At 41.5% G+C, this 21,332-nt stretch overlaps 1 protein-coding gene across 2 annotated transcripts; it reads right to left on the reverse strand.

Moving 5' to 3' along the window:
• Window positions 1-747: 747 nt before the first annotated feature.
• On the reverse strand, window positions 748-21,070 carry PIFO (primary cilia formation). Of its 2 annotated transcripts, none has more exons than XM_033200282.1 (6): window positions 20,850-21,070; window positions 7,028-7,167; window positions 6,313-6,411; window positions 5,115-5,245; window positions 3,536-3,653; window positions 748-2,506 (listed from the first exon to the last, which is right to left on the reverse strand). In XM_033200282.1, exons 1-6 carry the CDS (start codon window positions 21,016-21,018, stop codon window positions 2,438-2,440), a joined length of 726 nt encoding a protein of 241 aa, XP_033056173.1. In that variant the 5' UTR covers window positions 21,019-21,070; the 3' UTR covers window positions 748-2,437. The 2 variants fall into 2 exon arrangements, with proteins under 2 accessions (XP_033056173.1, XP_033056174.1); XM_033200283.1 differs by lacking the exon at window positions 20,850-21,070 and adding an exon at window positions 7,410-7,829.
• Window positions 21,071-21,332: the final 262 nt, after the last annotated feature.

Consider the following 21,332-nt stretch of genomic DNA (forward strand, 5'->3'; position numbering starts at 1 on the left):
CCCAGGTTTGACATCCTGCTAGGACCACAGGGGCCTTTGTTTCCCTCCTTCCTGCTTTGGACATGTGTCCCCATGCAGCATTCTTCCCAGCTACAGCTTCCCTCCAGTTCTCTGAGAACAGAACTGATATAGGGGAATGTCCAGAGATGCTTGTTTCTATGTTTAAAACAGGTTATGATGATGCTTTGAAATGTCTTTATTCTTTTAGAATGTATTCCACCAGCTGTCAACAGCTGCTATAACCGACCTGTGACACCCAGAAGTGAAGGCTTCTGTGCTAATATTGGCAGAGGCAGTGGCAGTGGTGGAGAAGGTGGCAGTGATGGGGGAAGTGATGGAGAAGGCGGCAGTGATGGCGGCAGTAGAGGAGAGGGAGTTTTCTGTAGTGGTAAAGCAGATGGCATTTATAGTAATCCTGAGGACAGTAACAAGTTCTTCTGGTGTGTGGAAGGCAATACCTTTCACTTCAAGTATGCCCAAGGCTGGAGCAGAACTGTAAATGTTGCAACTGGCCTTATACATACTCGTAAAATCCTAGTGTCACAAATTCTGTTGTCTGCATGTCAAACTACATCCTCCAATATGTCAGGTAGTCTACATATTATATAAATCTGTCACATTGGAAGCTTTACCCCACTAAAACAGCATTATAATAAAGCTTAATTCTATTAAGACCTAAAAATACTATAAACTCCTCGAGCCAAGTCTAGATGTAAAATAAATACGGCATAGTATGTTTTCATCCTTGTGTTCATTTGTACTTTATTACTTTTATATACAATGTAGTGCTTTCAAGGACCCTGAAGGTTAACTGAAGTTATATTAAAATTTTATCTTTCGTCAAATCAGATTACTACGTTAGAGAGTTCCCTTCCCTGGGAAAAGCTTTGAGCATATATACTAAACAGTGTGAAAGATGTTCTGTCCCCACCGCCACCCTCATCAATATCCTCCAAAGGGACCTAAGACCCTGAAGCAGAAAAAGAAAAAACATTGAATGCTAAATTATCACCTCTGAAAAAATCTGCACGTGTGGGTACAAAGGAGAAAAAGGAGGGAGGTGTGCAGGAGAGGTGATAAGAGTTAATCCTGACTTATCTCAAGTCATAAATACTTCTTGACAAGATAACAGAAATCATTAAATCATCAGATTAAAAGAAGTGTATATATTAGGTATGTTCTTGCTGAGGTATCTTTATCATTATCTTAGTATGTTCTATGTGATTTCTCATAAAGACTTTTCTGTCCTTCACCATTATTGTTTCAGAAGACCTTGGCCTTTAAGGAATTAGGCCCCCCCCCAGCATCATATGGCCAGGAGGCTTCACCTCTTGCTAGCCCTTTCCCCAGGTAACACTCATCAGGGGGTGGCCATGAGGGTTATAGTAGACTGTCCTGCAGTCACTGGCAGCTTCTCGATTTTTGGTGTCCAGACACATGCAGGCTTACCACCTTTCTGGTAATTACAAAGAAGCCTAAGTGGGTACCAAAGGACCCTCTTCTTAAAAGATTAGATCATATTTAGCGCCAATCCTGGACAAACCTATACTTGATGATTTCAGCTAGTGCTGGAAGGAAAGGGGTCTACCTCTCAGGCCCGAGTGTCTGGGTAAGTACTTTAAATGTAGCTGCTTACAAGTCAGTCTGGGGCTATAAAGTTATGACCTTTGTAACCCCAGAATGACTTGTAAGGTACTAGGGGGTCATTCAGATTGGAGGGCAGACCCAATCCGGTAGGTGCTCTGGGGAGTCCTCCTCTGACTTCAGGCCAGGCCCAAGGACTTAGTAGATAAGTTTATTTTGATTCCTGCCATACCCCCAGTGCTTACTGCTCTGCTCAACACATAGTAGGACCTCAGTATATATGTTGACTCACAGACTAAATGGATGATGTCATAGGAAAGGGGCAATTTTTTAGTTTTTTGAGTTCTATGTCAATCTGGGAAAGCCAATCAAATAAAGACCTTCCCACTCCATACTGAGGAACACAATTAGAAGAGCTCTACTACATGTTTTAATCTGCCTTAAGTGTTTTCTGTATCTAGTAAGCCCAAATCCCATCCAAACCCTTGATATGTATAGGCTAACAGTCTCCTATGACCAGGGCTAGTGGTAGAATATCTAAAATTGGCACCTGGCAATTAGAACTAGAGAGCAGGGGCCCACAAATATTTCATTAAAATGAAATCACCCAACTCAGCACCCAACAGGACCCACAGACCCAGACACACACATGTATGCCACAAGCCAGTAGATGGAGATAGCACTGTGCACTAGTCTTTATATTCTCATACAGCAGCTATAAGCCCCTTATCCCTCCCTGGGCTCCAGGCTGCCAGACAAGGGGGCACAGTAATGCAGAAGAAGAAGAGCAGCTCTGTCCTCAGTCCTGGAGAGTCTGTGTATAATAGGAGCATGCGAAGGTCGTCACAGCTGCTCAGTTATAATACAGGCTTAGGTAGGCCACACGGTTCCGATGCTTTCTAAAGTCTTTGTCTGTGGACAGCTGCAATGAAAGAACGTTGTTTAGATCAATATTCTAACGAGAATCCTCTGCCTCTGGTCTTCCCAGTTATGCAAAAAAGAACTGTACATTATAGAGGTGAATCCCAACCCCATAGTAATCTAGCCTTAGTGATTCTCCCAAAATTTGTATGTACGTCTACCCTTTATCATCTTACTACAGTGTATACCATGCTAGGAATTATTTACTACTTAGTAAATCCCCAAGCAGTTGGTGGGCTTCTTAAAGTCAAGGATTATATGTTTAATTCTTGAATGTTACCCATAGGCCCTAACGCAATAATGTTAATACATTCGGCATTTCATAAATAATTGTGGAATTGATGTAAAAGTTCCACTAGGAAAGAAAAAAAGCACCTCTGGAATTATGATAGCTAACAGATTGGACAATTACTATATTATCAGGTACTGTGTTAAATGATTTTCCACATTTTCTTTATAACCTTATCGGATTGATTCTATCGTAATACCCATTTTACAGATTAAAAAACTGAGGCTTAGAAAAGTCAAAAGATTTGCTCAAGATTGCACAACAAGTAAATACTGCAGCTAGTATTTGAATTCAGGCAGTTTTGTCCCCAGAATCCATGCCATTAGCTGAATGCTCTATGGCTCCTCAGTGATCTAGTAGTACTCAAGGGGTATGTTGGAAAGAGCAATGAATTAGGAGTCACAAGATCTGGACTCCAGTTGTGAAATCTGCACAAATCACTTAATCCATCTGGGCCTCTATTGTGTAGGGATATTTCCTCTATATCCACCACAAAAGTTATTTAAGGATCAAATAAGAAAATGTCATTTTGTTTAGTCATATATACCTTTAAGAATCTAATGAAATAGTGTAATTCTCCAAAAAGTTCCTCACATTCATATACTCACGAAATTGTGCATATAATTTTTTAGGACCAAGGACTTCCTGAAGTTCATTCACAGACCCCTAATTAAGAGTCCCTGATACATATGAAAGTACTAGATTGAGTAACAGTCTTCTACAGAAGTCCAATCTTATTACCTCAGCTTTTAGGGTCCTTTTCTGTAGACATGGAACCTGAGCCCAGTCTGGAGATCCAAATTTCATTGGCCAGGCAATTTTTGGAGGTGGCTTCTTCTCTGGGTTGTATGCGCCAGGGCTAGAAATAAAAATACAAGCATCATGTCTAATGAGTTAGTGACCATACACAAACTCCATCAGTACCAGAGCCATCCCTGAACTAGGCCTAACCTCTTGGAAAAAGGCAACAGATTGATTAGCTTTTTAATTAAGCATGGGATTCCTTTACCTGTTAATGTATTTCGAGTTAAATGTTAGTGTTAAACATCCAACTTGACAATCTTGACATCCAGTTAGAGCACAGATCGACTCCAGATTAAAAGATAGTTCTGTACCTCAGTCTCTATAGCTGAGAGATGAGAAGGTCCTAGAAGTGGTGAGTGATGAAAGAAATCTAAAGCAGTGATGAATTAGTACTGCCCAGCATTTAAAGTTGGTGATAAAAGTGCAGTGATAATCTATCTGCAATGTAGGCAAAGCAAAGCAGAGCCAGTTAAATTTTCTTGACAATGGGATCATTTAAAAATTGACTATGTTCATCACACTTTGTCTTTTGATGTAGACTCTTTACTGTCAGGAAATAACGGACTGGACGTGGGGGTCAAGACTCAATGCTTCTACTTCCTTAATGCAACTTGAGAAAGTTACATTCACTCTGTGATCCTTGGATTTCTCATCAACAAAAGAAAGACCTTGACTTTTTGCCCTACAAGTCGATACATTCTGAATAGCTTCCTAAAGCATTGAGAGTAAGCCTGTTGGCCTGCAAGGCCTTTGTACTCCAGTATGCCCTCCATTTCTGTCTCATTTCCTACTCGCTCACTACACTCTAGCCATGCTAGCATTTCTTTTTGTTCATGTCAAATTCCTTCCCAATTCATAGCCTTTGCACTTGCTGTTCCTTCTGCTGGGAATGCTCTGTCCCCAGATCTTCACAGGCCTGGCTTAGTATCGTCATTCAGATCTCAGGTTAAGCATCATTTCTTCAACCCTTTCTAAAGGAGACTCCAGGCCATCACATCACTCCCTATCATATTGTCATCCTGTTTCACCTTCTTTGTAGCCTGGACAACCTACTTCTTGGTTTGTCCATGACAGTCCCTACCTTATGGTTACTGTCTTGGTAGAATTATTAATAGGTCCCCTTTTACTCTCAGAAGTGTCATGGTTTGACTAACAAATTATATGGTCACTCTATTACTATTGATATTTTTTTGTGTATTTGCTTGTGCTCTGTCTGGACTCTAGAATGTAAGCCCCAAGAAATCAGGAGACTTGTGTGATGAATTTACTGCAAAATCTGTCGAATCTACTTAACTGCCCAGCATATTAATAAAAATTCATTGAATGAGTAACTATGATTCTACATTCTACAATGCCAGAAATCTATGAGACAATTGATTAAATCTCTGAATGGTTCCTTATTTAACTGGGATGGTTTGGATGTCATCCCTTCTTTATGTGCTTCTTTTCTTATTACGCACTTCTTTTCCTCCTATTGCTTTTTTTGTTGAAGTGCACCAAAAGAGAGGAGACATACCTGGGATAGTAAGTGTCCTTTGGGTAGTTCTTAAATCGAGGCACCAAGACGTTAAATGGAGCAAAATTTTGTTTGTGTTTCTCCTGCTGAGGACTCACTTTCTGGTACATGCCTGCAGCAGGTGTCATTTCCTGTTTCCAAGAAAAAGATCATTATGTTAGAGAGTGATATGTACATATACACAAAGGGCCTTCCAGGTAGAAAAAACAGAATCTTCCTCTTTCTGTTCATAAATCAGCTATGGTTCAGCCACCTCAAGCTACAGAAATAAGTCTTTGGTAGGTAGAAAACCGAGATATGGGTGTGGTTCAGCTACCTAGTGATACATAATGTATAGGTTGTAGAAATAAATCTAGGATGGGTAGAGAACCAAGGCAACTTATCACAGCCACTACCCTTAATATCTCACTCAGATATTTTTAGAGCTAGTACCTCTGCTCCTCAAGCTCAAGTGTCAGGAAAATGTCCAATAAGAGATTAGGATCCTATACGGAACTTTAGACTTGAAACCCAATCACACAAAAGGGTGGAAAAGTTGGAATCTGATTTTTAACTGACAAGATAATATAAAGTATATAAACACAAGCTTTGAATGTTTAACCTCAGGCATCTCAGCACCAAAACCCTGTGTTGGGACCATTTCTTCAGTAAATTGTTTTCCACTCTCCCCATTGCACTCACACGTATATTTGCAATGTTAATGCCCAAGCTTTTCAGATAGGCTTCTTTTTTTTTTTTTTTTTTTTTTGTTGAGACGGAGTCTCGCTCTGTCGCCCAGGCTGGAGTGCAGTGGCCGGATTGCAGCTCACTGCAAGCTCCGCCTCCCGGGTTTACGCCATTCTCTCGCCTCAGCCTCCCGAGTAGCTGGGACTACAGGCGCCCGCCATCTCGCCCGGCTAATTTTTTGTATTTTTTTTTTTTTTAGTAGAGACGGGGTTTCACGGTGTTAGCCAGGATGGTCTTGATCTCCTGACCTCGTGATCCGCCCGTCTCGGCCTCCCAAAGTGCTGGGATTACAGGCTTGAGCCACCGCGCCCGGCCTCAGATAGGCTTCTTAATAGCTTTTGCTTAAATGCCTACTTTTCTTTAATTTCAGGGCATATTCTTTCAGATCACCCCCCCTCTTGCTCTCTGCCCTTTGCACTCCTGTGCAAATGCATGCAACAATGTGGATAACACTAAAATCCCAGCACATTACCTTCTGTATTGGCTTAAACCTCACAGCTGTTCTGGCTCCCAGAGTATATCCTTTTATACTGGTTGGGATCTTAGATAAGTCGTATGCCAAGCCGTATCCCTTTGGGTGGTATATTAAAACAAACAAACAACAAAAAAAAAAAGAAAGAAGGAAAGAAAAAACAACACATAGAGAACATCAGGGCCATCGAAATGGAGTGAACTTAGCAAGTTCCCATCTGAACCTTCTCTGCAAGGGATCTTTCTTGTCTTGACTACTTTGAGGTCAAGACCATAGAATTCCACAAGTAATACAGGTAACTTTGTAGAGGGGTGTGGCTGGATACGTCGACTATAGGACATTGCCATATATTCGAAGCAATCAGTCTTTGGAGCCCCACAGAGCTGAACTGACTCTAACGCAACTGTCAGCCTGAGGTTTAGAGGAATGGGAGGGTAACTGGCATTGGCTCACAGCCCTTTGGAAGTGAGGACGGAGTAGGGATTATATGAAGCTAGGGCTTGCGTTTAATGGAGGTGCAAGGCGGGGAGGAATAATCCTTTAATCTCTGGCATTGGCGTAAACAGCTGCTTGCAGAAGAACAGAGCGCTTTCTTATGCTGGGACTCTGAAGATCTCAAGTCCCATAGAATTTTTTCTTTTACGAAACTTGGAAACTTGGTTATCCGTCAATAGCCAGGGAACTGAGGCCCATCTAAGGGGAGGTGAATACTCACATCTGATAAGTAACACCCAGGCCCTCTGTGGGGTGATCCCCTAAGAGGGACAAACTTGTTCCCAATCAAATTTGGGGGATGGAAGTGAGGAAAAAGTTTCCTCTGTTGACATGTTCCAAAAGGGTAGTTATCCTCGGCGTCTAAAAGAAATAAAGAGGAGAGGCTCCACGTGAGGGACGGCACCTGGGTCCACGTGAGCGCGTTCGCGGAGGAGAAGGTCGGGGAGACAGAGCAGAGGACAGGGCCCAACCGTGCACTTACAAAACCACGCCAAAATCCACGGAGCGGGGCGAACTGCACTTCCTCCCACTTAGTCTTTCCCAGCTTCCCCACCCTTCCCCCCACCTAACCTCTACCCGCCACCTAACCTCTACCACCTAACCTTCTTTGCTGAAGCACATCGCGAGCTGCTAGGGCTAGCACTTGTGTACTGCGTTGCCAAGGAAACGAAGGCTAGTCCCGTGATTCCCAGCTGCTGAGCGCCGGAAGGGGGAGACTGCCCGAGCGCGTCTGCGCGGCAAGTTGGGGCGTCCACTGAGCCACTACTGGGCAGGTACCCGCACCTTGGAGCCCAAAGCCCAGGGGATTGTAAACTCAGTAGCTGGGCTGCGGGTAGAGGGTTTCCTGGATTCGCGGCTGTAGGGGCTGCAGGGTTGACGGGGTGGCAAATAGCTTTGGAAGCTGAGTCAAGAGGAATGCGCTGTTGTAGAGGGAAGGACAGTTGGTTTCAGAACGTCCCAAAGTCCAGGCCACCAGTAAGTAAAGTGAAAATAAAAAGACGCAGCGGCTGCTGCGTACGGGGGTGGACTCCCTGGGCAACGCTGCAGCAGAAGAGTAGGGGGCGGAGTTGTGCTGACAGCTAGTTCCATATTAGGCCCTTAGACCATTTTTCCTTTTCCTCAAGCGCCTTCAATCAGGTTATCCATTGTATCCCGGGGGACTGGGGGCCGGGGGTCGGGGGGAGGGTGCGCGAGGTTTTGAAAGAACTGGAGGCCTTGCGTGGACCGGGTAGAATGCCACGGAATCAGAGAAGACTAATAGTTTTTTTTAGAAGGTGGGGCAGTCAGATTTCTTTTTTTTTTTTTTTTTGAGACAGAGTCTCGCTCTGTCCCCCAGGCTGGAGTGCAGTGGCCGGATCTCAGCTCACTGCAAGCTCCGCCTCCCGGATTTACGCCATTCTCCCGCCTCAGCCTCCCAAGTAGCTGGGACTACAGGCGCCCGCCACCTCGCCCGGCTAGTATTTTGTATTTTTTAGTAGAGACAGGGTTTCACCGTGTTAGCCAGGATGGTCTCGATCTCCTGACCTCGTGATCCGCCCGTCTCCGCCTCCCAAAGTGCTGGGATTAGAGGCTTGAGCCACCGCGCCCGGCCGGGCAGTCAGATTTTCTAAGCCCCAGTTTTCTCATCACTAAATTGGGAAAAAAATTCCTCTATATAGGATTATTGAGAGGATAAAGATGACAGGATTAAAACAGTTCAGAACGTGGTACTTGGTGGGTGACATACAATAGGTTATTGTCACTGAAGATAATAATAACCCAAGAAAAAAAGATCAGAGTGTGTTTTGTCTTTTTTGCCTTTGTCATGGATATTAATACTAGCTTGTTTTCACTAGCTTTTTAGGATGGCTTTAGGAGTTGTCCAGGTGTTAGAGGTAACAGAACACCCAGTGTGACTGGTCCATACTTTGACCCTTTACAGGTAATGACCCTGGAATCCGCACATACTCCGAGGTAGCATGGCCTTCAGGGATGATTTTTATAGATCTAAGGTAGAGTTTCCAAAAAAGGTGACACTGACTCCCAGAGGGTGTTTTGGAAATTTGTGCAATAATTTTTGCTTGTTAAAAATTGTTGGGGTCAAAAATTGTTCCTGGTCAACAGCCTAGGGAGGCTAGACATCCTACACTGCATTGCCCAGGCATACAGTGAATTGTCCCATGTCCTGCATCACATTCAAATATGTGCTGTTGGACTCTACAAAAATAACTAGTAGTAGTTATATATATGAGCACAGTGAAATTTATAGGAAATAATGCAGAAAGCCCAGTAATATTGAAGGTTGTTATGAGGAGCCAAGCTTAAATGGAATAAAGATAGGGTCTGAAAATTATTGTATAATTTACTCCAAGCATTTTGTCTACTTAATATACAATTGCAATAATACTGAGGGTAAATAAAATGTAAAGAAATGCAATCACACATTACTTAGTGATGAGGATGTTTTCTGAGAAATGTGTCATGAGGTGACTTTGTTGTCCGAATGTCATAGACTATACTTAACACAAACCTAAATGGTATAGCCTACTACACACCTAGGCTTATACTATGGCCTGTTACTCCTAGGCTACAAATGTGTACGGCACATTACTGTATTGAATACTGTAGGCAATTGTAACATGATGTTAAGTATTTGTGTATCTAAACTTATCTAAACATAGAAAAGGAACAGTAAAACTATGGCTTAAAATTAAAAATGGTACACCTGAATAGGGCTGCTCCATTGTAATTTTAGGGAGCCACCATTGTATATACAGTTCATCATTGATCAAAATGTCTTCATGCGGTGTATGACTATATTGGTATGGATTTGATGATTTTTACTTTCATTAATTAGGTAATATTAACATTTGTAGGTATTAATGTGCTTTTTGAAAATAATGTTTACATTATTTGTGACATGTAACATATTTCGCAAAGTACCTTGAAAATGTGGTAAACCATTCCCTCCTTTGGTAGACTGGTTTGCTTCAGACTAATTCTCTAGCTGAGAACAGGTGAACTGAATAAGTAAAATATATGTGTTTGAAGACGTCAAAGATATACCAAGAAAGAAAGAACGTTCAGAGCCAAAATCTCAGAGAGAAGAGAAGCCCAAAGTGATGAGTTCAACCTTGGTGCTGCTGTTCCATTGGAACACTTGCTAAATAAAAAGCTGGCTGAGAAGCAGAGGATTTGAGCAGAACTTTGGTTAGACAGTCTCTGAGAACTCAGAAACAAGATTTAGGTTGGCCATGGAGAAGGGGAGACTGTAAAACACAGTTTGAAATTTTTTTTTTTTTTTTTTTTTTTTTTTGAGACGGAGTCTCGCTCTGTCGCCCAGGCTGGAGTGCAGTGGCTGGATCTCAGCTCACTGCAAGCTCCGCCTCCCGGGTTTACGCCATTCTCCTGCCTCAGCCTCCCGAGTAGCTGGGACTACAGGCGCCCGCCACCTCGCCCGGCTAGTTTTTTGTATTTTTTTTAGTAGAGACGGGGTTTCACCGTGTTCGCCAGGATGGTCTCGATCTCCTGACCTTGTGATCCGCCCGTCTCGGCCTCCCAAAGTGCTGGGATTACAGTCTTGAGCCACCGCGCCCGGCCCACAGTTTGAAATTTTAGTCAGAACTTCAAAGAGATAAACCCTAGAATAAGGGTAAACAAGAAACAGACCAGATGTCAAAAAACCCTGAAGTTCAGCTTTGCATCAATTCAGTTCCCAGTTGCATTAAAGTGATCCACTTCTATCCTTATTGCATGTAATAAACAAAAGTAAGTATTTTCTGAAGATATCTTCCAGAGACTCAACTAATTTTTACAATTTTTTCATGCAAAATGTTTGGCATTTGATAAAAACAAGAGCTTATAATAAAAGAGAGTAGAAACAGACCTACAGAAAAATCCAGATATCAGAGTCATCAAACATGGACTTTAAAATAACCATACTTGGTTTGAGATTTTGGAGAAAGCAACAGGACTGCAAGGTGAACACAGGGAAGCCAGAGAAAGCAAGGAAATAACACAAAGCAAATGCTTGACTTCTTAGGAAAGAGGCTAAAAGAAAAAGATCAGACTCTAAAAACAAAGTCAATAAAGATCCCAGTATACACAAGGAAAGAGAAATTTCCCATCAATCTCTATTCATATTACCAATGTGATCAACATAACATAACTGGGCCCATCTACATCCTGACTAATACAAAATTTATCAGTTTTTCATTAAAGCCAGACCGAACATTGTATAGTCAAAGACAGACGATCTATATGTTATGTGTATCTCCTGTATAACCATCTGTGTAATGATAAGAGGCTAATGCATAATTTCAGGTAGCTCTAAGAAATGCCAAGGATCGAGGTTTTGAATGATGACCATGCACAAAGGAACTCATGCAGGTGTCTGCTAGTACCAGGGAATACTTAGACCAAGTTTTATAGTGTGGCCAGTTTTGATGAAGACCTTAAGTAAATAATTCAGTAGTTTCCATCATGCACATTTTATAGTATCAAGAGGATGCCAGATGTTTATGGAGACTGTTATAACTTTATGAAACTGTTAATGACTTTTCTCATTTGACTGTCTCTGAGGACATATAAGAATTATTATTATTCTAGGGAATTACTTGCTCTGTTGCAGTGGTTTAATTTAATGAGGATAAGTAGATTCAATTTTTGGTATAATGTTTTAAACAGATTTGTCTCGTTTTAAAATTATTAAATTAAATAATAATCACTTCAACAAAGAGGATAACTTGATTACCATATTTCAGAAATTGAATGACAAGATGAAGAATTTAGAAACAATAAACAAGAATCAAATAAAATTGTAGAAAGAAAAAGTATTATCACTGAAAATAAGAATTCAATGTATGGGTTTAACAGCAGATTAGAAAAGCTGAAAAAAAAAAGAAAAGAATGAATGGACTTCCAGTTCCAAAATAGCAGCGTAGAAGCAAACTGGCTTCACTCTTTGCCTTCCCTAGAAAACTAAAACCGAATATACAGAACTGGTATTATCACCAACAATATCCCAGAATTCAAATATGAAAACAGTTGATGGGGCCATGAGAAGTGAAAAAATTCCAAGCAGATGGTAAGAGAATTGGACTTCCACATCTGTGGCACCCCTCCTGCCATTCTGCCCAGAACAAGCATGTGAAAAATTTTCCTCCAGCTCAGTTTCTACACTGGAAAAAGTGATATTGAGATGGACAACCAGTTTTCCCACTGTCTTGGGTTTCCTTGGAGAAGATCTGCCCCTGCCTTAACCTGCAGGAAGCATCACAGTGCCTGAGGGGAGAAATATACCTGAAAACAGGCAGAGGCAAAGGGAGGAGGCAGGATTGCCTAACCAGCCCGGAAAACTCTGCTCTGTAACTCAGCTAAAGGAGATGCCAAATCAAAGTGGTTGTTCAGCAGCACAAAGCTGTAGGAAGTTCATCCCACAGGTCTCCTGGGCACAAACCCCTAGCTGGTCTTCTCACACTAAGAATTTATCTCAACAAGGGGCATCTCAACAAAGGGTTCCACTTTTGGCTCCAAGGCTGATGCTCTTGCTAGGTCTCAGTTTGTAGAAAGAGAAAGGGACCAAGAAGACAAGGCCTGAAAGTTGGACACATCATTTCCACTCATGTACAGAACTTAGACATGGCCACCTGGATACGGTATTCTTAAATGGTAGTTTTTTTCTTCAGCACTTTGAAAATGTCATTACACTTACTCCTGGTTTCCATTGAGGATGGAAACTCCTATAGTTTCCATTGAGGAATCTGCTGCTGGATGAATTGGGGATCCTTATATGTTATTTGCTTCTTTTCTCTTGCTGCTTTTAGGTTCTTCTCTTTCTTCTTGACATTTGAGAGTTTATTCCTTGAGGTAGTCTTATTTGAGTCATATCTGTTTAATGTTCTCAGACCTTTCTGTACATAGATGTTTATATCATTCTCAAGTTTTGGAAAATTTTCTGTTATTATTTCTTTGAATGAGATTCTACCTCTTGCTCCTGCTCAACTCCCTCTTGAACACCAATAATTCTTAGATTGGGTCTTTTGAGATAATTTTGTATATCTTGTAAGAAATTTTCTATGTTTTGTATTCTTTTTTTCTTTTTCTTCTCTCTCTCTCTCTCTCTTTTTTTTTTTTTTTTTAAAGAGACTCACTCTGTCACCCAGGCTGGAGTGCAATGACCCAATTTCAGCTCACTGCAACCTCCTCCTCCCAGGTTCAAGTGATTCTCCTGCCTCAGCCTCCCAAGTATTTGGGATTACAGGTGTGCACCAGCACACCCAGCTAATTTTTGTATTTTTAGTAGAGACAGCGTTTTGCCATGTTGGCTAGGCTGGTCTCAAACTCCTGAGCTCAAGTGATCTGCCAACCTCAGCTTTCTAAAGTGCTGGGATTACAGGTATGAGCCACCTTGCGTGGTGTCTGTTTTCACATAGTCCATCTTTGAGCTCACTGATTCTTTCCTTTGATTGATCCATTGTGCTGTTGAGAGCCTCTAATGAATCTTTCAGTTCAGAAAATGTTTTTCTCAGTTCCATTTTTAAAATTTTTAAAAAATTATTTAAATCTCTTTTTAAAATTTCTCTGATAAGTTTCTGAATTGCTTTTCTGCATTATCTTAGAGATCACTGAGTTCCCTTAAAACTGCTATTTTGAATTTCTGGTCAGAGAACTCACATATCCTGTCTCAGTAGGGTCAGTTACTGTTTCCTTGCCTTGTCCATTTGGGGAGGTGATGGTTCCCTGTCTGCTTCTGTTTCTGGTGAATGTACATCCATGTCTTGGCATTGAAGTATTATTTATTCCAGCCTTCTCTGTCTTCCTTGTTTTGGTTTTTATTGGAGATACTTACTTCGAGATTCTTTACTGGTGGTCACTGCCTCCTTTTGAGCTCTAGGTGGTGCCCTAAGCCCAGATTTGCCTCAGCTCTAGTAAATGATTGGAGCCCTGCCCTTCCTAAACTGTCGCCGCTTTGGACTTCTCTTCTCTCTGAGATTTTGGTTTTACATGTTCTTTCTTTCTTGGTATATCTTTGATATAGTCAAACATATATATTTTAGTTATTTAGTCCAGCCTTTTCTACCTGTTCTCAGTTGGAGAATTAGTCTGAAGCAAACCAGTTTACCGATGCAAGAATGGATTACCGTATTTTCAAGGCACTTTGTGAAATATGCTTTATGTCACTAATAATGTAAACATTGTTTTCAAAAACACTGTGATCACTTATAAATATTAATATTACCTAAACTATTAATGAAAGTAAAAATCATCAAATCTATACCAATACAGTCATGCACCACATAAAGACATTTTGGTCAATGATGGACTGTATATATAATGAGAATGACAGACCAGGCCTTTCAACTCAGAATTGTCTACTTCTGGTTGTGAGGTTCTGAACAGCAGCAAGAGGGCTGATTGCAGATGCCTGACATTTATTTCTCACACTCCCCAGAAGAAGAAGGTACCAAGACAATGAATAAACAGCTAAGATTTGACCAGAGTATCAGACAGAGAGTGCTATAGTACAGTGGGGGAGTAAAGATGTGTCTGTGGTCATGGGATGTCCAGGAGGGCAGCATGGAGGCACCCTGCCTCTGCAGCCTCTCCTTCCTCACCTGAATCAAATCTGCTGGGAGTCAGGAGGCACTTCCCATTGTGGGGAAAAGGTAAGCAGATTCCCACCAGTCACCACAAACACCTACAGTCCTTACAACAGAATACCATAGTCCTCATGAGCCCTGAGCCCAGTTTGGAGATGTGCTGGGAATACACACAGCTGATTTGCCCCAGATTAGGAGCACAAGGGTATACACCTCACCCCTCTATGAGCCAAGCTGCTGCAGCATGGAACCATCTTGAGACCAGAGTTACTTTTGGAGTGCTTCCTCCTCTGGGGGCCAATAGCCACTGCACCTCTCCGGCACTGCAGTTCCGTCTTTATTCCACACGCCTCCACTGGTTGTTGAATGTTGCAAGCCCAGCAGTGTGGAGCCTGAGCTAGGATAGGCTGTGATGCTGGTCCTGCGCAGCAGGGAAACCAATTCCCACTGCTTTCACCTCCAGCCCGGGGAAGAGCCTGAAAGTTCCATCTAGGGTGAATCTGCCTTCACGCAAGCCAAACTGCTGGGCACCCTTCCCCAAACAGGAGAGACTCAACCCTCTGAGCAGCTGACATGCTCCCAGGCCAGTGGAGTGGCTATGGGCCTGCATCCAGGGCCTGAAACATAGCCCTGAGATGGCCTACTCACTGCAGACAAGCCCTTGACTTGTTCAGTGCCCCTGTGCCCACAGTTAGAGCCTGAGAAACAGCTCCAAAGGTGATACCTGGTAGAAATGCCTCTGGGCTGGTGGAGCAAACATGTATCTATGCCCCAGGACTGAGAAACAAATTCACATGCCGCCCCTGGAGGGCAAGCCCCAGGCTAGCTGAGCAGCTGTTTACTCATGTTCTGGGCCTCGAAACTGTCCTGTGGGTCACCTCCTGCAGAAACATCCCTAGATCAGCCAAGCAGCTGTGCACCATTGTTTCAGGCCCGAGAAGCAGTCCCACAGGCCACCCCTCCAGTCCAGCTGAGCAGCCCTGTGTCTGTGTCTCAGAAAAGCCCTGTGCATACCTCCAGACCACCCAAGCAAACCCTGAACCTACATGCCAGACCTGAGAAGCAGCCCCACAGATCACCTCAAGCAAAGACACTCCTAGGCCAGTTGAGCAGTCCTGTGCCTGTGTCTTGGGCCTCTGAAACATCCCTGTGGTCTACTGTCTGCAGAAATGCCCCCAGTTCAGCCAAGCAGCTGTGGGTCTGTGTCCCAAGCCGGAGAAATAGCTTTATAGGCCACCCACTGCAGACTCATAACTAGGCCAGCCAAGAAGCCATATGACCACAATCCAGGCCTGAGAAACAGCCTGATGGGCTACCTATGACAAACATGACCTTCGGGCAACTAAGCAGTTATATAGCTGGTTCCCGGACCTGAGAAACTGCTGTAGGTTGTCCCCAGAAGACACATCCTCCGTCCAACCAAGCAGCTAACAACTGCACAACAGCCCCACAGATTGCCCTGGCAGGCACACCTCCAAGTAACCACATGCCCATTCTACTAGTCAGAATAACAGCCATGTGGCTCCAATGCTAGTGAGCCAGACTCCAAGTTGGCCAACCCACCCTATGCACACACATGGCCATGACCTGAAAAACAGCTCAGTGAGCCCACTCTGACAAAACCAAATCATCATTGCCACCAATTCACTTTGCCTAAGCCACTGAGAAGCTCTCAAATGCCACCATTGTGGTTTATAGCTGGTCACTATGTGGAAAATATACTACTACTCCACCTAGAACAAGGCCAGTGCACCCTCCCTGAATTGACATCACAAGACCCGTTCATATAAATAAGTCTATCTCTATGAAACCTACTGCATAACGTTTGAAGATAAGACTTTCCTATCACATATGTAGAAATCAATGTAGGGACACATCAACATGACAAAGCAAGAAAACTTGTCATCTCCAACACCAAAAAGAAATTATCTAGTAACAGACCCCAATCACAAGGAAATATATGGAATGGCCTCCCAAAAAAAGAATTTAAAATAATAGTATTAAGGAATCCTAGTGAGATACAAAGAATGCAGATGGACAATTCAATGAATAAGGAAAACAATTTATGATTTGAATAAGAAATTTAACAAAGTGATAGATATCATGAAAAAAAAAAACCAAACAAATCCTAGAGCTGAATAATTCAATGAATGAAATAAATATACAATTGAGAGATTCAACAACAGACTAGACTAAGCAGAAGAAACAATTTCTGAACTTAAAAGACATGTCCTTTGAAATAACATAGGCAGATTAAAAAAAGAAGAAAAAGAATTAGAAAGAATGAAGAAAGATTACAGGATTTACATACATCATTAAGTCCATACTATGGGCATTGCAGAAGAAGTGAGGAGAAAATATGAGGGAAACATATTTAAATGAAATAATATCAAAAAATTTCCCGAGTCTTGGGAGAAATACAGACATCCAGGTTCAGGAGGCTCAAAGAATGCTAAATTGATTCCACCCAAACAGGTCCTGAGGCACATTATATTCAAATTGTCAAAAGTAAAAGAAAGAATTTTGAAAGCAGCAAGAGAAAAGTATCAAGTCACATACAAAGGAATGTCTATTCAACTATTAGATTAGTAGCAGATTTCTCAGCAGAGACCTTAAAGGGCAGAGAGAATGGGTTGATATTTTCAAAGTGCTTTGAGTTTTCAAAGTGAATAGAAAAAACTGCCAGTCAAGAATATTATTCCCAGTAAAGATATTTTTCAGAAACGATGGGGAGGAGAACAGGCCAGTTCATCTCCCATGGGTCCCCACCACTGCTCATCACCAGACAAGGAACCCCTGGCTTGGGCCCACAGCACAGACCCCCCATCCTGGGCTGATTGCACTGAGTCATTGCCGACCTACATCTCTTTGGGGTGGAGCCCCCAGGAGACAAGCAAGTAACCCTTGGCCACAACTACTACTAAGATCTCTTCTTCTGCTACCTCCATGGTGGGGAAGAAACAAGCACTGAGATCACCTCAGAGCTGCAGTGGGCCGCTCAGGCATGCCAAGTCACAATCTACAGCCAGCACTGAAGTGGGAGAGGAACTCTGCAATTTCAGAACATTAAGAAAGAAAATGCTGTAACTGTGCGGAAACATAGGGAGCCGCACAACTGAGCAAGAGTCTACCGACTGACCAAGAAGCCTAAGTGCCACCTGCTGGATCACACCCCAAAGCTTCAACACCAAAAATACTTCACTAACAAACCTCCCTCTGAAACCAGAAACAAGAAGTCAGCTTCAAATAAAGGCCCTGCACAAAGTCTCAGCCTGGTGAAAATCCAGGAAAGAAGTCTAGTGATTGTACTCAATCTACACTACAGTTATATGTACAGTTACATATATATATGGGATTATGTAAAGAGGCCAAATTTATGAATCATTGGCATCCCAGAAAGGGAGGGGAAAAAAGTAAACAACTTGGAAAACATATTTCAAGATATCATTCATGAAAGGTTCCCCAACCTTGCTAGAGAGGCCAACAGTCAAATTCAGGAAATACAGAGAACTCCTGCAAGATTTTACACAAGAAGATCATCCCCAAGACACGCAATCATCAGATTTTCCAAGGTCCAAATGAAAAAGAATGTTAAAAGCAGCTAGAGAGAAAGGCATGGTCACCTACAAAGGGAACCCTGTGAGGCTAACAGAGGACCTCTCCACAGAAACCCTGCAAGCCAGAAGAGATTGGAGGCCCATATTCAACACTTTCAAAGAAAAATAATCTTTAACCCAGAATTTCATATCCAGCCAACCTAAGCTTCCTAAGTGAAGGAGAAATAAGATCCTTTTTAGATCAGTAAATGTTAAGGAATTCACTACCAGGCCTGCCTTACAAGAGATCCTGAGAGGAGCACTAAATATAGAAAAGAAAGACTACTACTAGCTAACACAAAAACACACTTAAGCACACAGACCAGTGTAATTGTAAAGCAACTAAACAAACAAGCCAACCTAATAACCAGCTAACAGCATAATGATAGGATCAAATCCACACATATTAATACTAACCTTGAATGTAAATGGGCTTAATGCCCCACTTAAAAGGCACAGAGTGGCAAGTTGGATAAAAAAGCAAAGCCTAATGGTGTGCTTTCTTCAAGAGACCTATCTTACAAGTAATGACACTCATAGGCTGAAAATAAAGGGATGTAGGAAAATCCATCAAGTAAATGGAAAACAGAAAAAAGGAGGAGTTGCCTCCTAATTTCCAGCAAAACAGATTTCAAGCTAACAAAGATTTAAAAAAAAGACAAAGAAGGGCATTACATAATGGTAAAGGGTTCAATTCAACAAGAAGGCCTAACTTTCCTAGATATATAGGCATCCAACACAGAAGCACATAGATTCACAAAGTAAGTTCTTAGCGACCTGCAAAAAGACATAGACTCCCACACAATAATATTGACAGATTTCAACACTCCCCTGACAGTATTAGACAGATCACTGAGGCAGAAAATTAACAAAGATATTCAGGACCTAAACTCAACATTGGACCTAACGGATCTGATAGTCCTTTACGGAACTCCCTATCTAAAAACAACAGAATATACATGCTTTTCATTGCCACCTGGCACATACTCTAAAATCGACCACATAATGGACATAAAACAATCCTCAACAAATGTAAAAGAACCAAAATCATACCAAACACACTCTTAAACCACAGCACAATAAAAATAGAATTCCAGACAATGAATACTGCTAGCTACCATATGATCTAGCAGTATATCAGAGGGATACCTGCATTTGTGTGTTTATTGCAGCAGTATTCACAAAGATATTAAATAAACAGATGAATGGGTAGTGAAAATGTAGTATATATACCCAATGAAATACTATTTGGTTATAAAAAATAGTGAAATCATGTCACTTGTAGCAACATGGATGGAACCTGAGGTCATTATGTTAAGTGAAATAACCCAGACACAGAAAGACAATGTCACTTATATGTAGGAACTAAAAAAGGTGATCTCATAAAGGTAGAGAATAGAGAATAGAATGATAGATACTAGAGGCTGGAAAGAGTGAATGGGCGGTGGGGGATGAAGAGAGATAAGTTAACAGGTACAAACACACACTTAGATAAAAGGTATAAGTTCTGTCATTCAACAGCAGAGTGACTATGGTTATTGATAGCAAATTGTGTATTTCAAAGTAACTGGAAGAGAGGACTTGAATTGTTCCTAATACATAGAAGTGATAAATACTCAAAGTGTTGGGCATCTCAAGTACCCTGACTTGGTCATTACACATTGTACACGTGTAACAATATCACATGTACCCCATAAATAGGTAAAATATAATGCATCAGTAAAAAATATAGTGTATTTATACTCTCTTCTTTTTTCCATTTCAATGGCTTGTAATTTGTCTAGGTATTATTCCTATTTCAACCAAAGCTATTTACCTTTGTCTGCTATGAGAAATTGGTAAATGTGGAGTGTTATTAATTCTCCTAATACTGGTTTTTGTTCTGGTGTCCACTTATAACTCTATTCTTTTATTTTCCTAAACTGCTTGTATGAAAGGACTTTTGATCTTCTCTTAATTTTAGACTAATTCATTATACAACCTATGGTGCAAGAATCTGACTACTTCACTGTCTCTAAAGTAGTTACATCTAAACATTTATATACTGATATCCATATTATTTTGTTATAAATTATTTTTTCTCCTTTACTTTATAGTTAGGGCATTATACCAAGTTGTTTGTGAAATTATATGTAGTAGGTTATGTTATCCATGAATTAATGCTAATTATAGGATAATAAATAGAGTGTTATAAAATAATGTACCACTCAAAGCAGGATTGAGAATCCCTGTCCAAGAGAATAGAGATCTCTATTCTGGAGAAGAGAGAAAGAGAGGAGGAAAATATGCTTTCTATATATTATCTTCCAAACTTTCTTAAAACCTCCATCTACCATCTGGTGGTAGAGGAATGAACAAAGGCTTTGAAATTTCTCATCACTGGCTTTCAATAAGTATTAGTCTGTCATTGACTAGCTATGTGACCTTGTGGAAGTTACTTAAACTTCCTAAGCCTTGGTTTATCTCTAAAACGGCATGAATCATATCTGTCCTCCTAAGGATGCCATAAGAATTTCAGAGCTAACACAAGGACAAATCTTATACAGTGAGGGACTAACCTATATTTGGTATTTAGCAAATATTAAGGCATTTCCTCTTTACCACCTCCATGCCCAGGGCTGCAGCTAGCTCCAAGGGTATCTTTGTGCAAATGAAAAAACCAGTGCAGGTTTATTAAGACGGGAGCTGGCCCTTGCTGAAGCACATAATTTGGTGAGTGGAACACTCTTTCTGCCTCCATCCAGAATCAGAGACCTTGTGTAATCAGAGACCTTGTGAATATTCTCCTTCTTTCCAGTTAGACTCCAATGCTGAAAAGATGAGTTTTCATACATCTACTAGAGTCCAAGAACATGATAACCATTACCAAAGTTCCAGATGTATGGCTGTCTGATCCATGATATGGTTTTGGTTCCTCTCAAGTTCCCAGGTAGAGAAGATAGCATGGACCTTCTGGATTTCTCAGTAGTTCTGGGCAAGAACAGGTCCTCAGAGGAACTTCCAGTAAGCCTGGACCTCTCATGTATTATTTCCATGAGCTGCCACTCTCACATGGGGACTTAAACCAGGAAAATGAAGAGTGTAACTAAGACTGGCTGCTAAGCAACAGCTCCACTCTGGAAGTCCCTCTTCAAGTCATTGTGACATTGATTTGTGCAAGGCAGCATTGTGGTTTAAAGAGAGCCAGAAAGGCCTAATTTTTGAGAATGAGGTCCATTAACTACCAGCTCTGTAATCCTCGGCAAGTTGCTTATCCTCACAAGGTCTCAATTTCCTCACTCTGAAACCTGGGACAATACTCACTAAATAGGACATAACCTATATAAAGTACGTTGCCCAATGTTTGAAA

This window comes from Trachypithecus francoisi, unplaced genomic scaffold (assembly GCF_009764315.1).
Source record: "Trachypithecus francoisi isolate TF-2019V2 unplaced genomic scaffold, Tfra_2.0 Lachesis_group5, whole genome shotgun sequence".
Classification (NCBI taxonomy): Eukaryota; Metazoa; Chordata; class Mammalia; order Primates; family Cercopithecidae; genus Trachypithecus; species Trachypithecus francoisi.

Bases quoted from the DNA above. Each gene is read 5' to 3' on its own strand.
- PIFO (XM_033200282.1), bottom strand. From the start codon at position 21,018: ATGGAAATAATACATGAGAGGTCCAGGCTTACTGGAAGTTCCTCTGAG. The intron at 5,246-6,312 runs GTAATGTGCTGG...TCTTGGAAACAG, and splicing joins GGTTTAAGCCAATACAGAAG to GAAATGACACCTGCTGCAGG. The intron at 3,654-5,114 runs GTATGTCTCCTC...TTTTATTTCTAG, and splicing joins AAGGACACTTACTATCCCAG to CCCTGGCGCATACAACCCAG.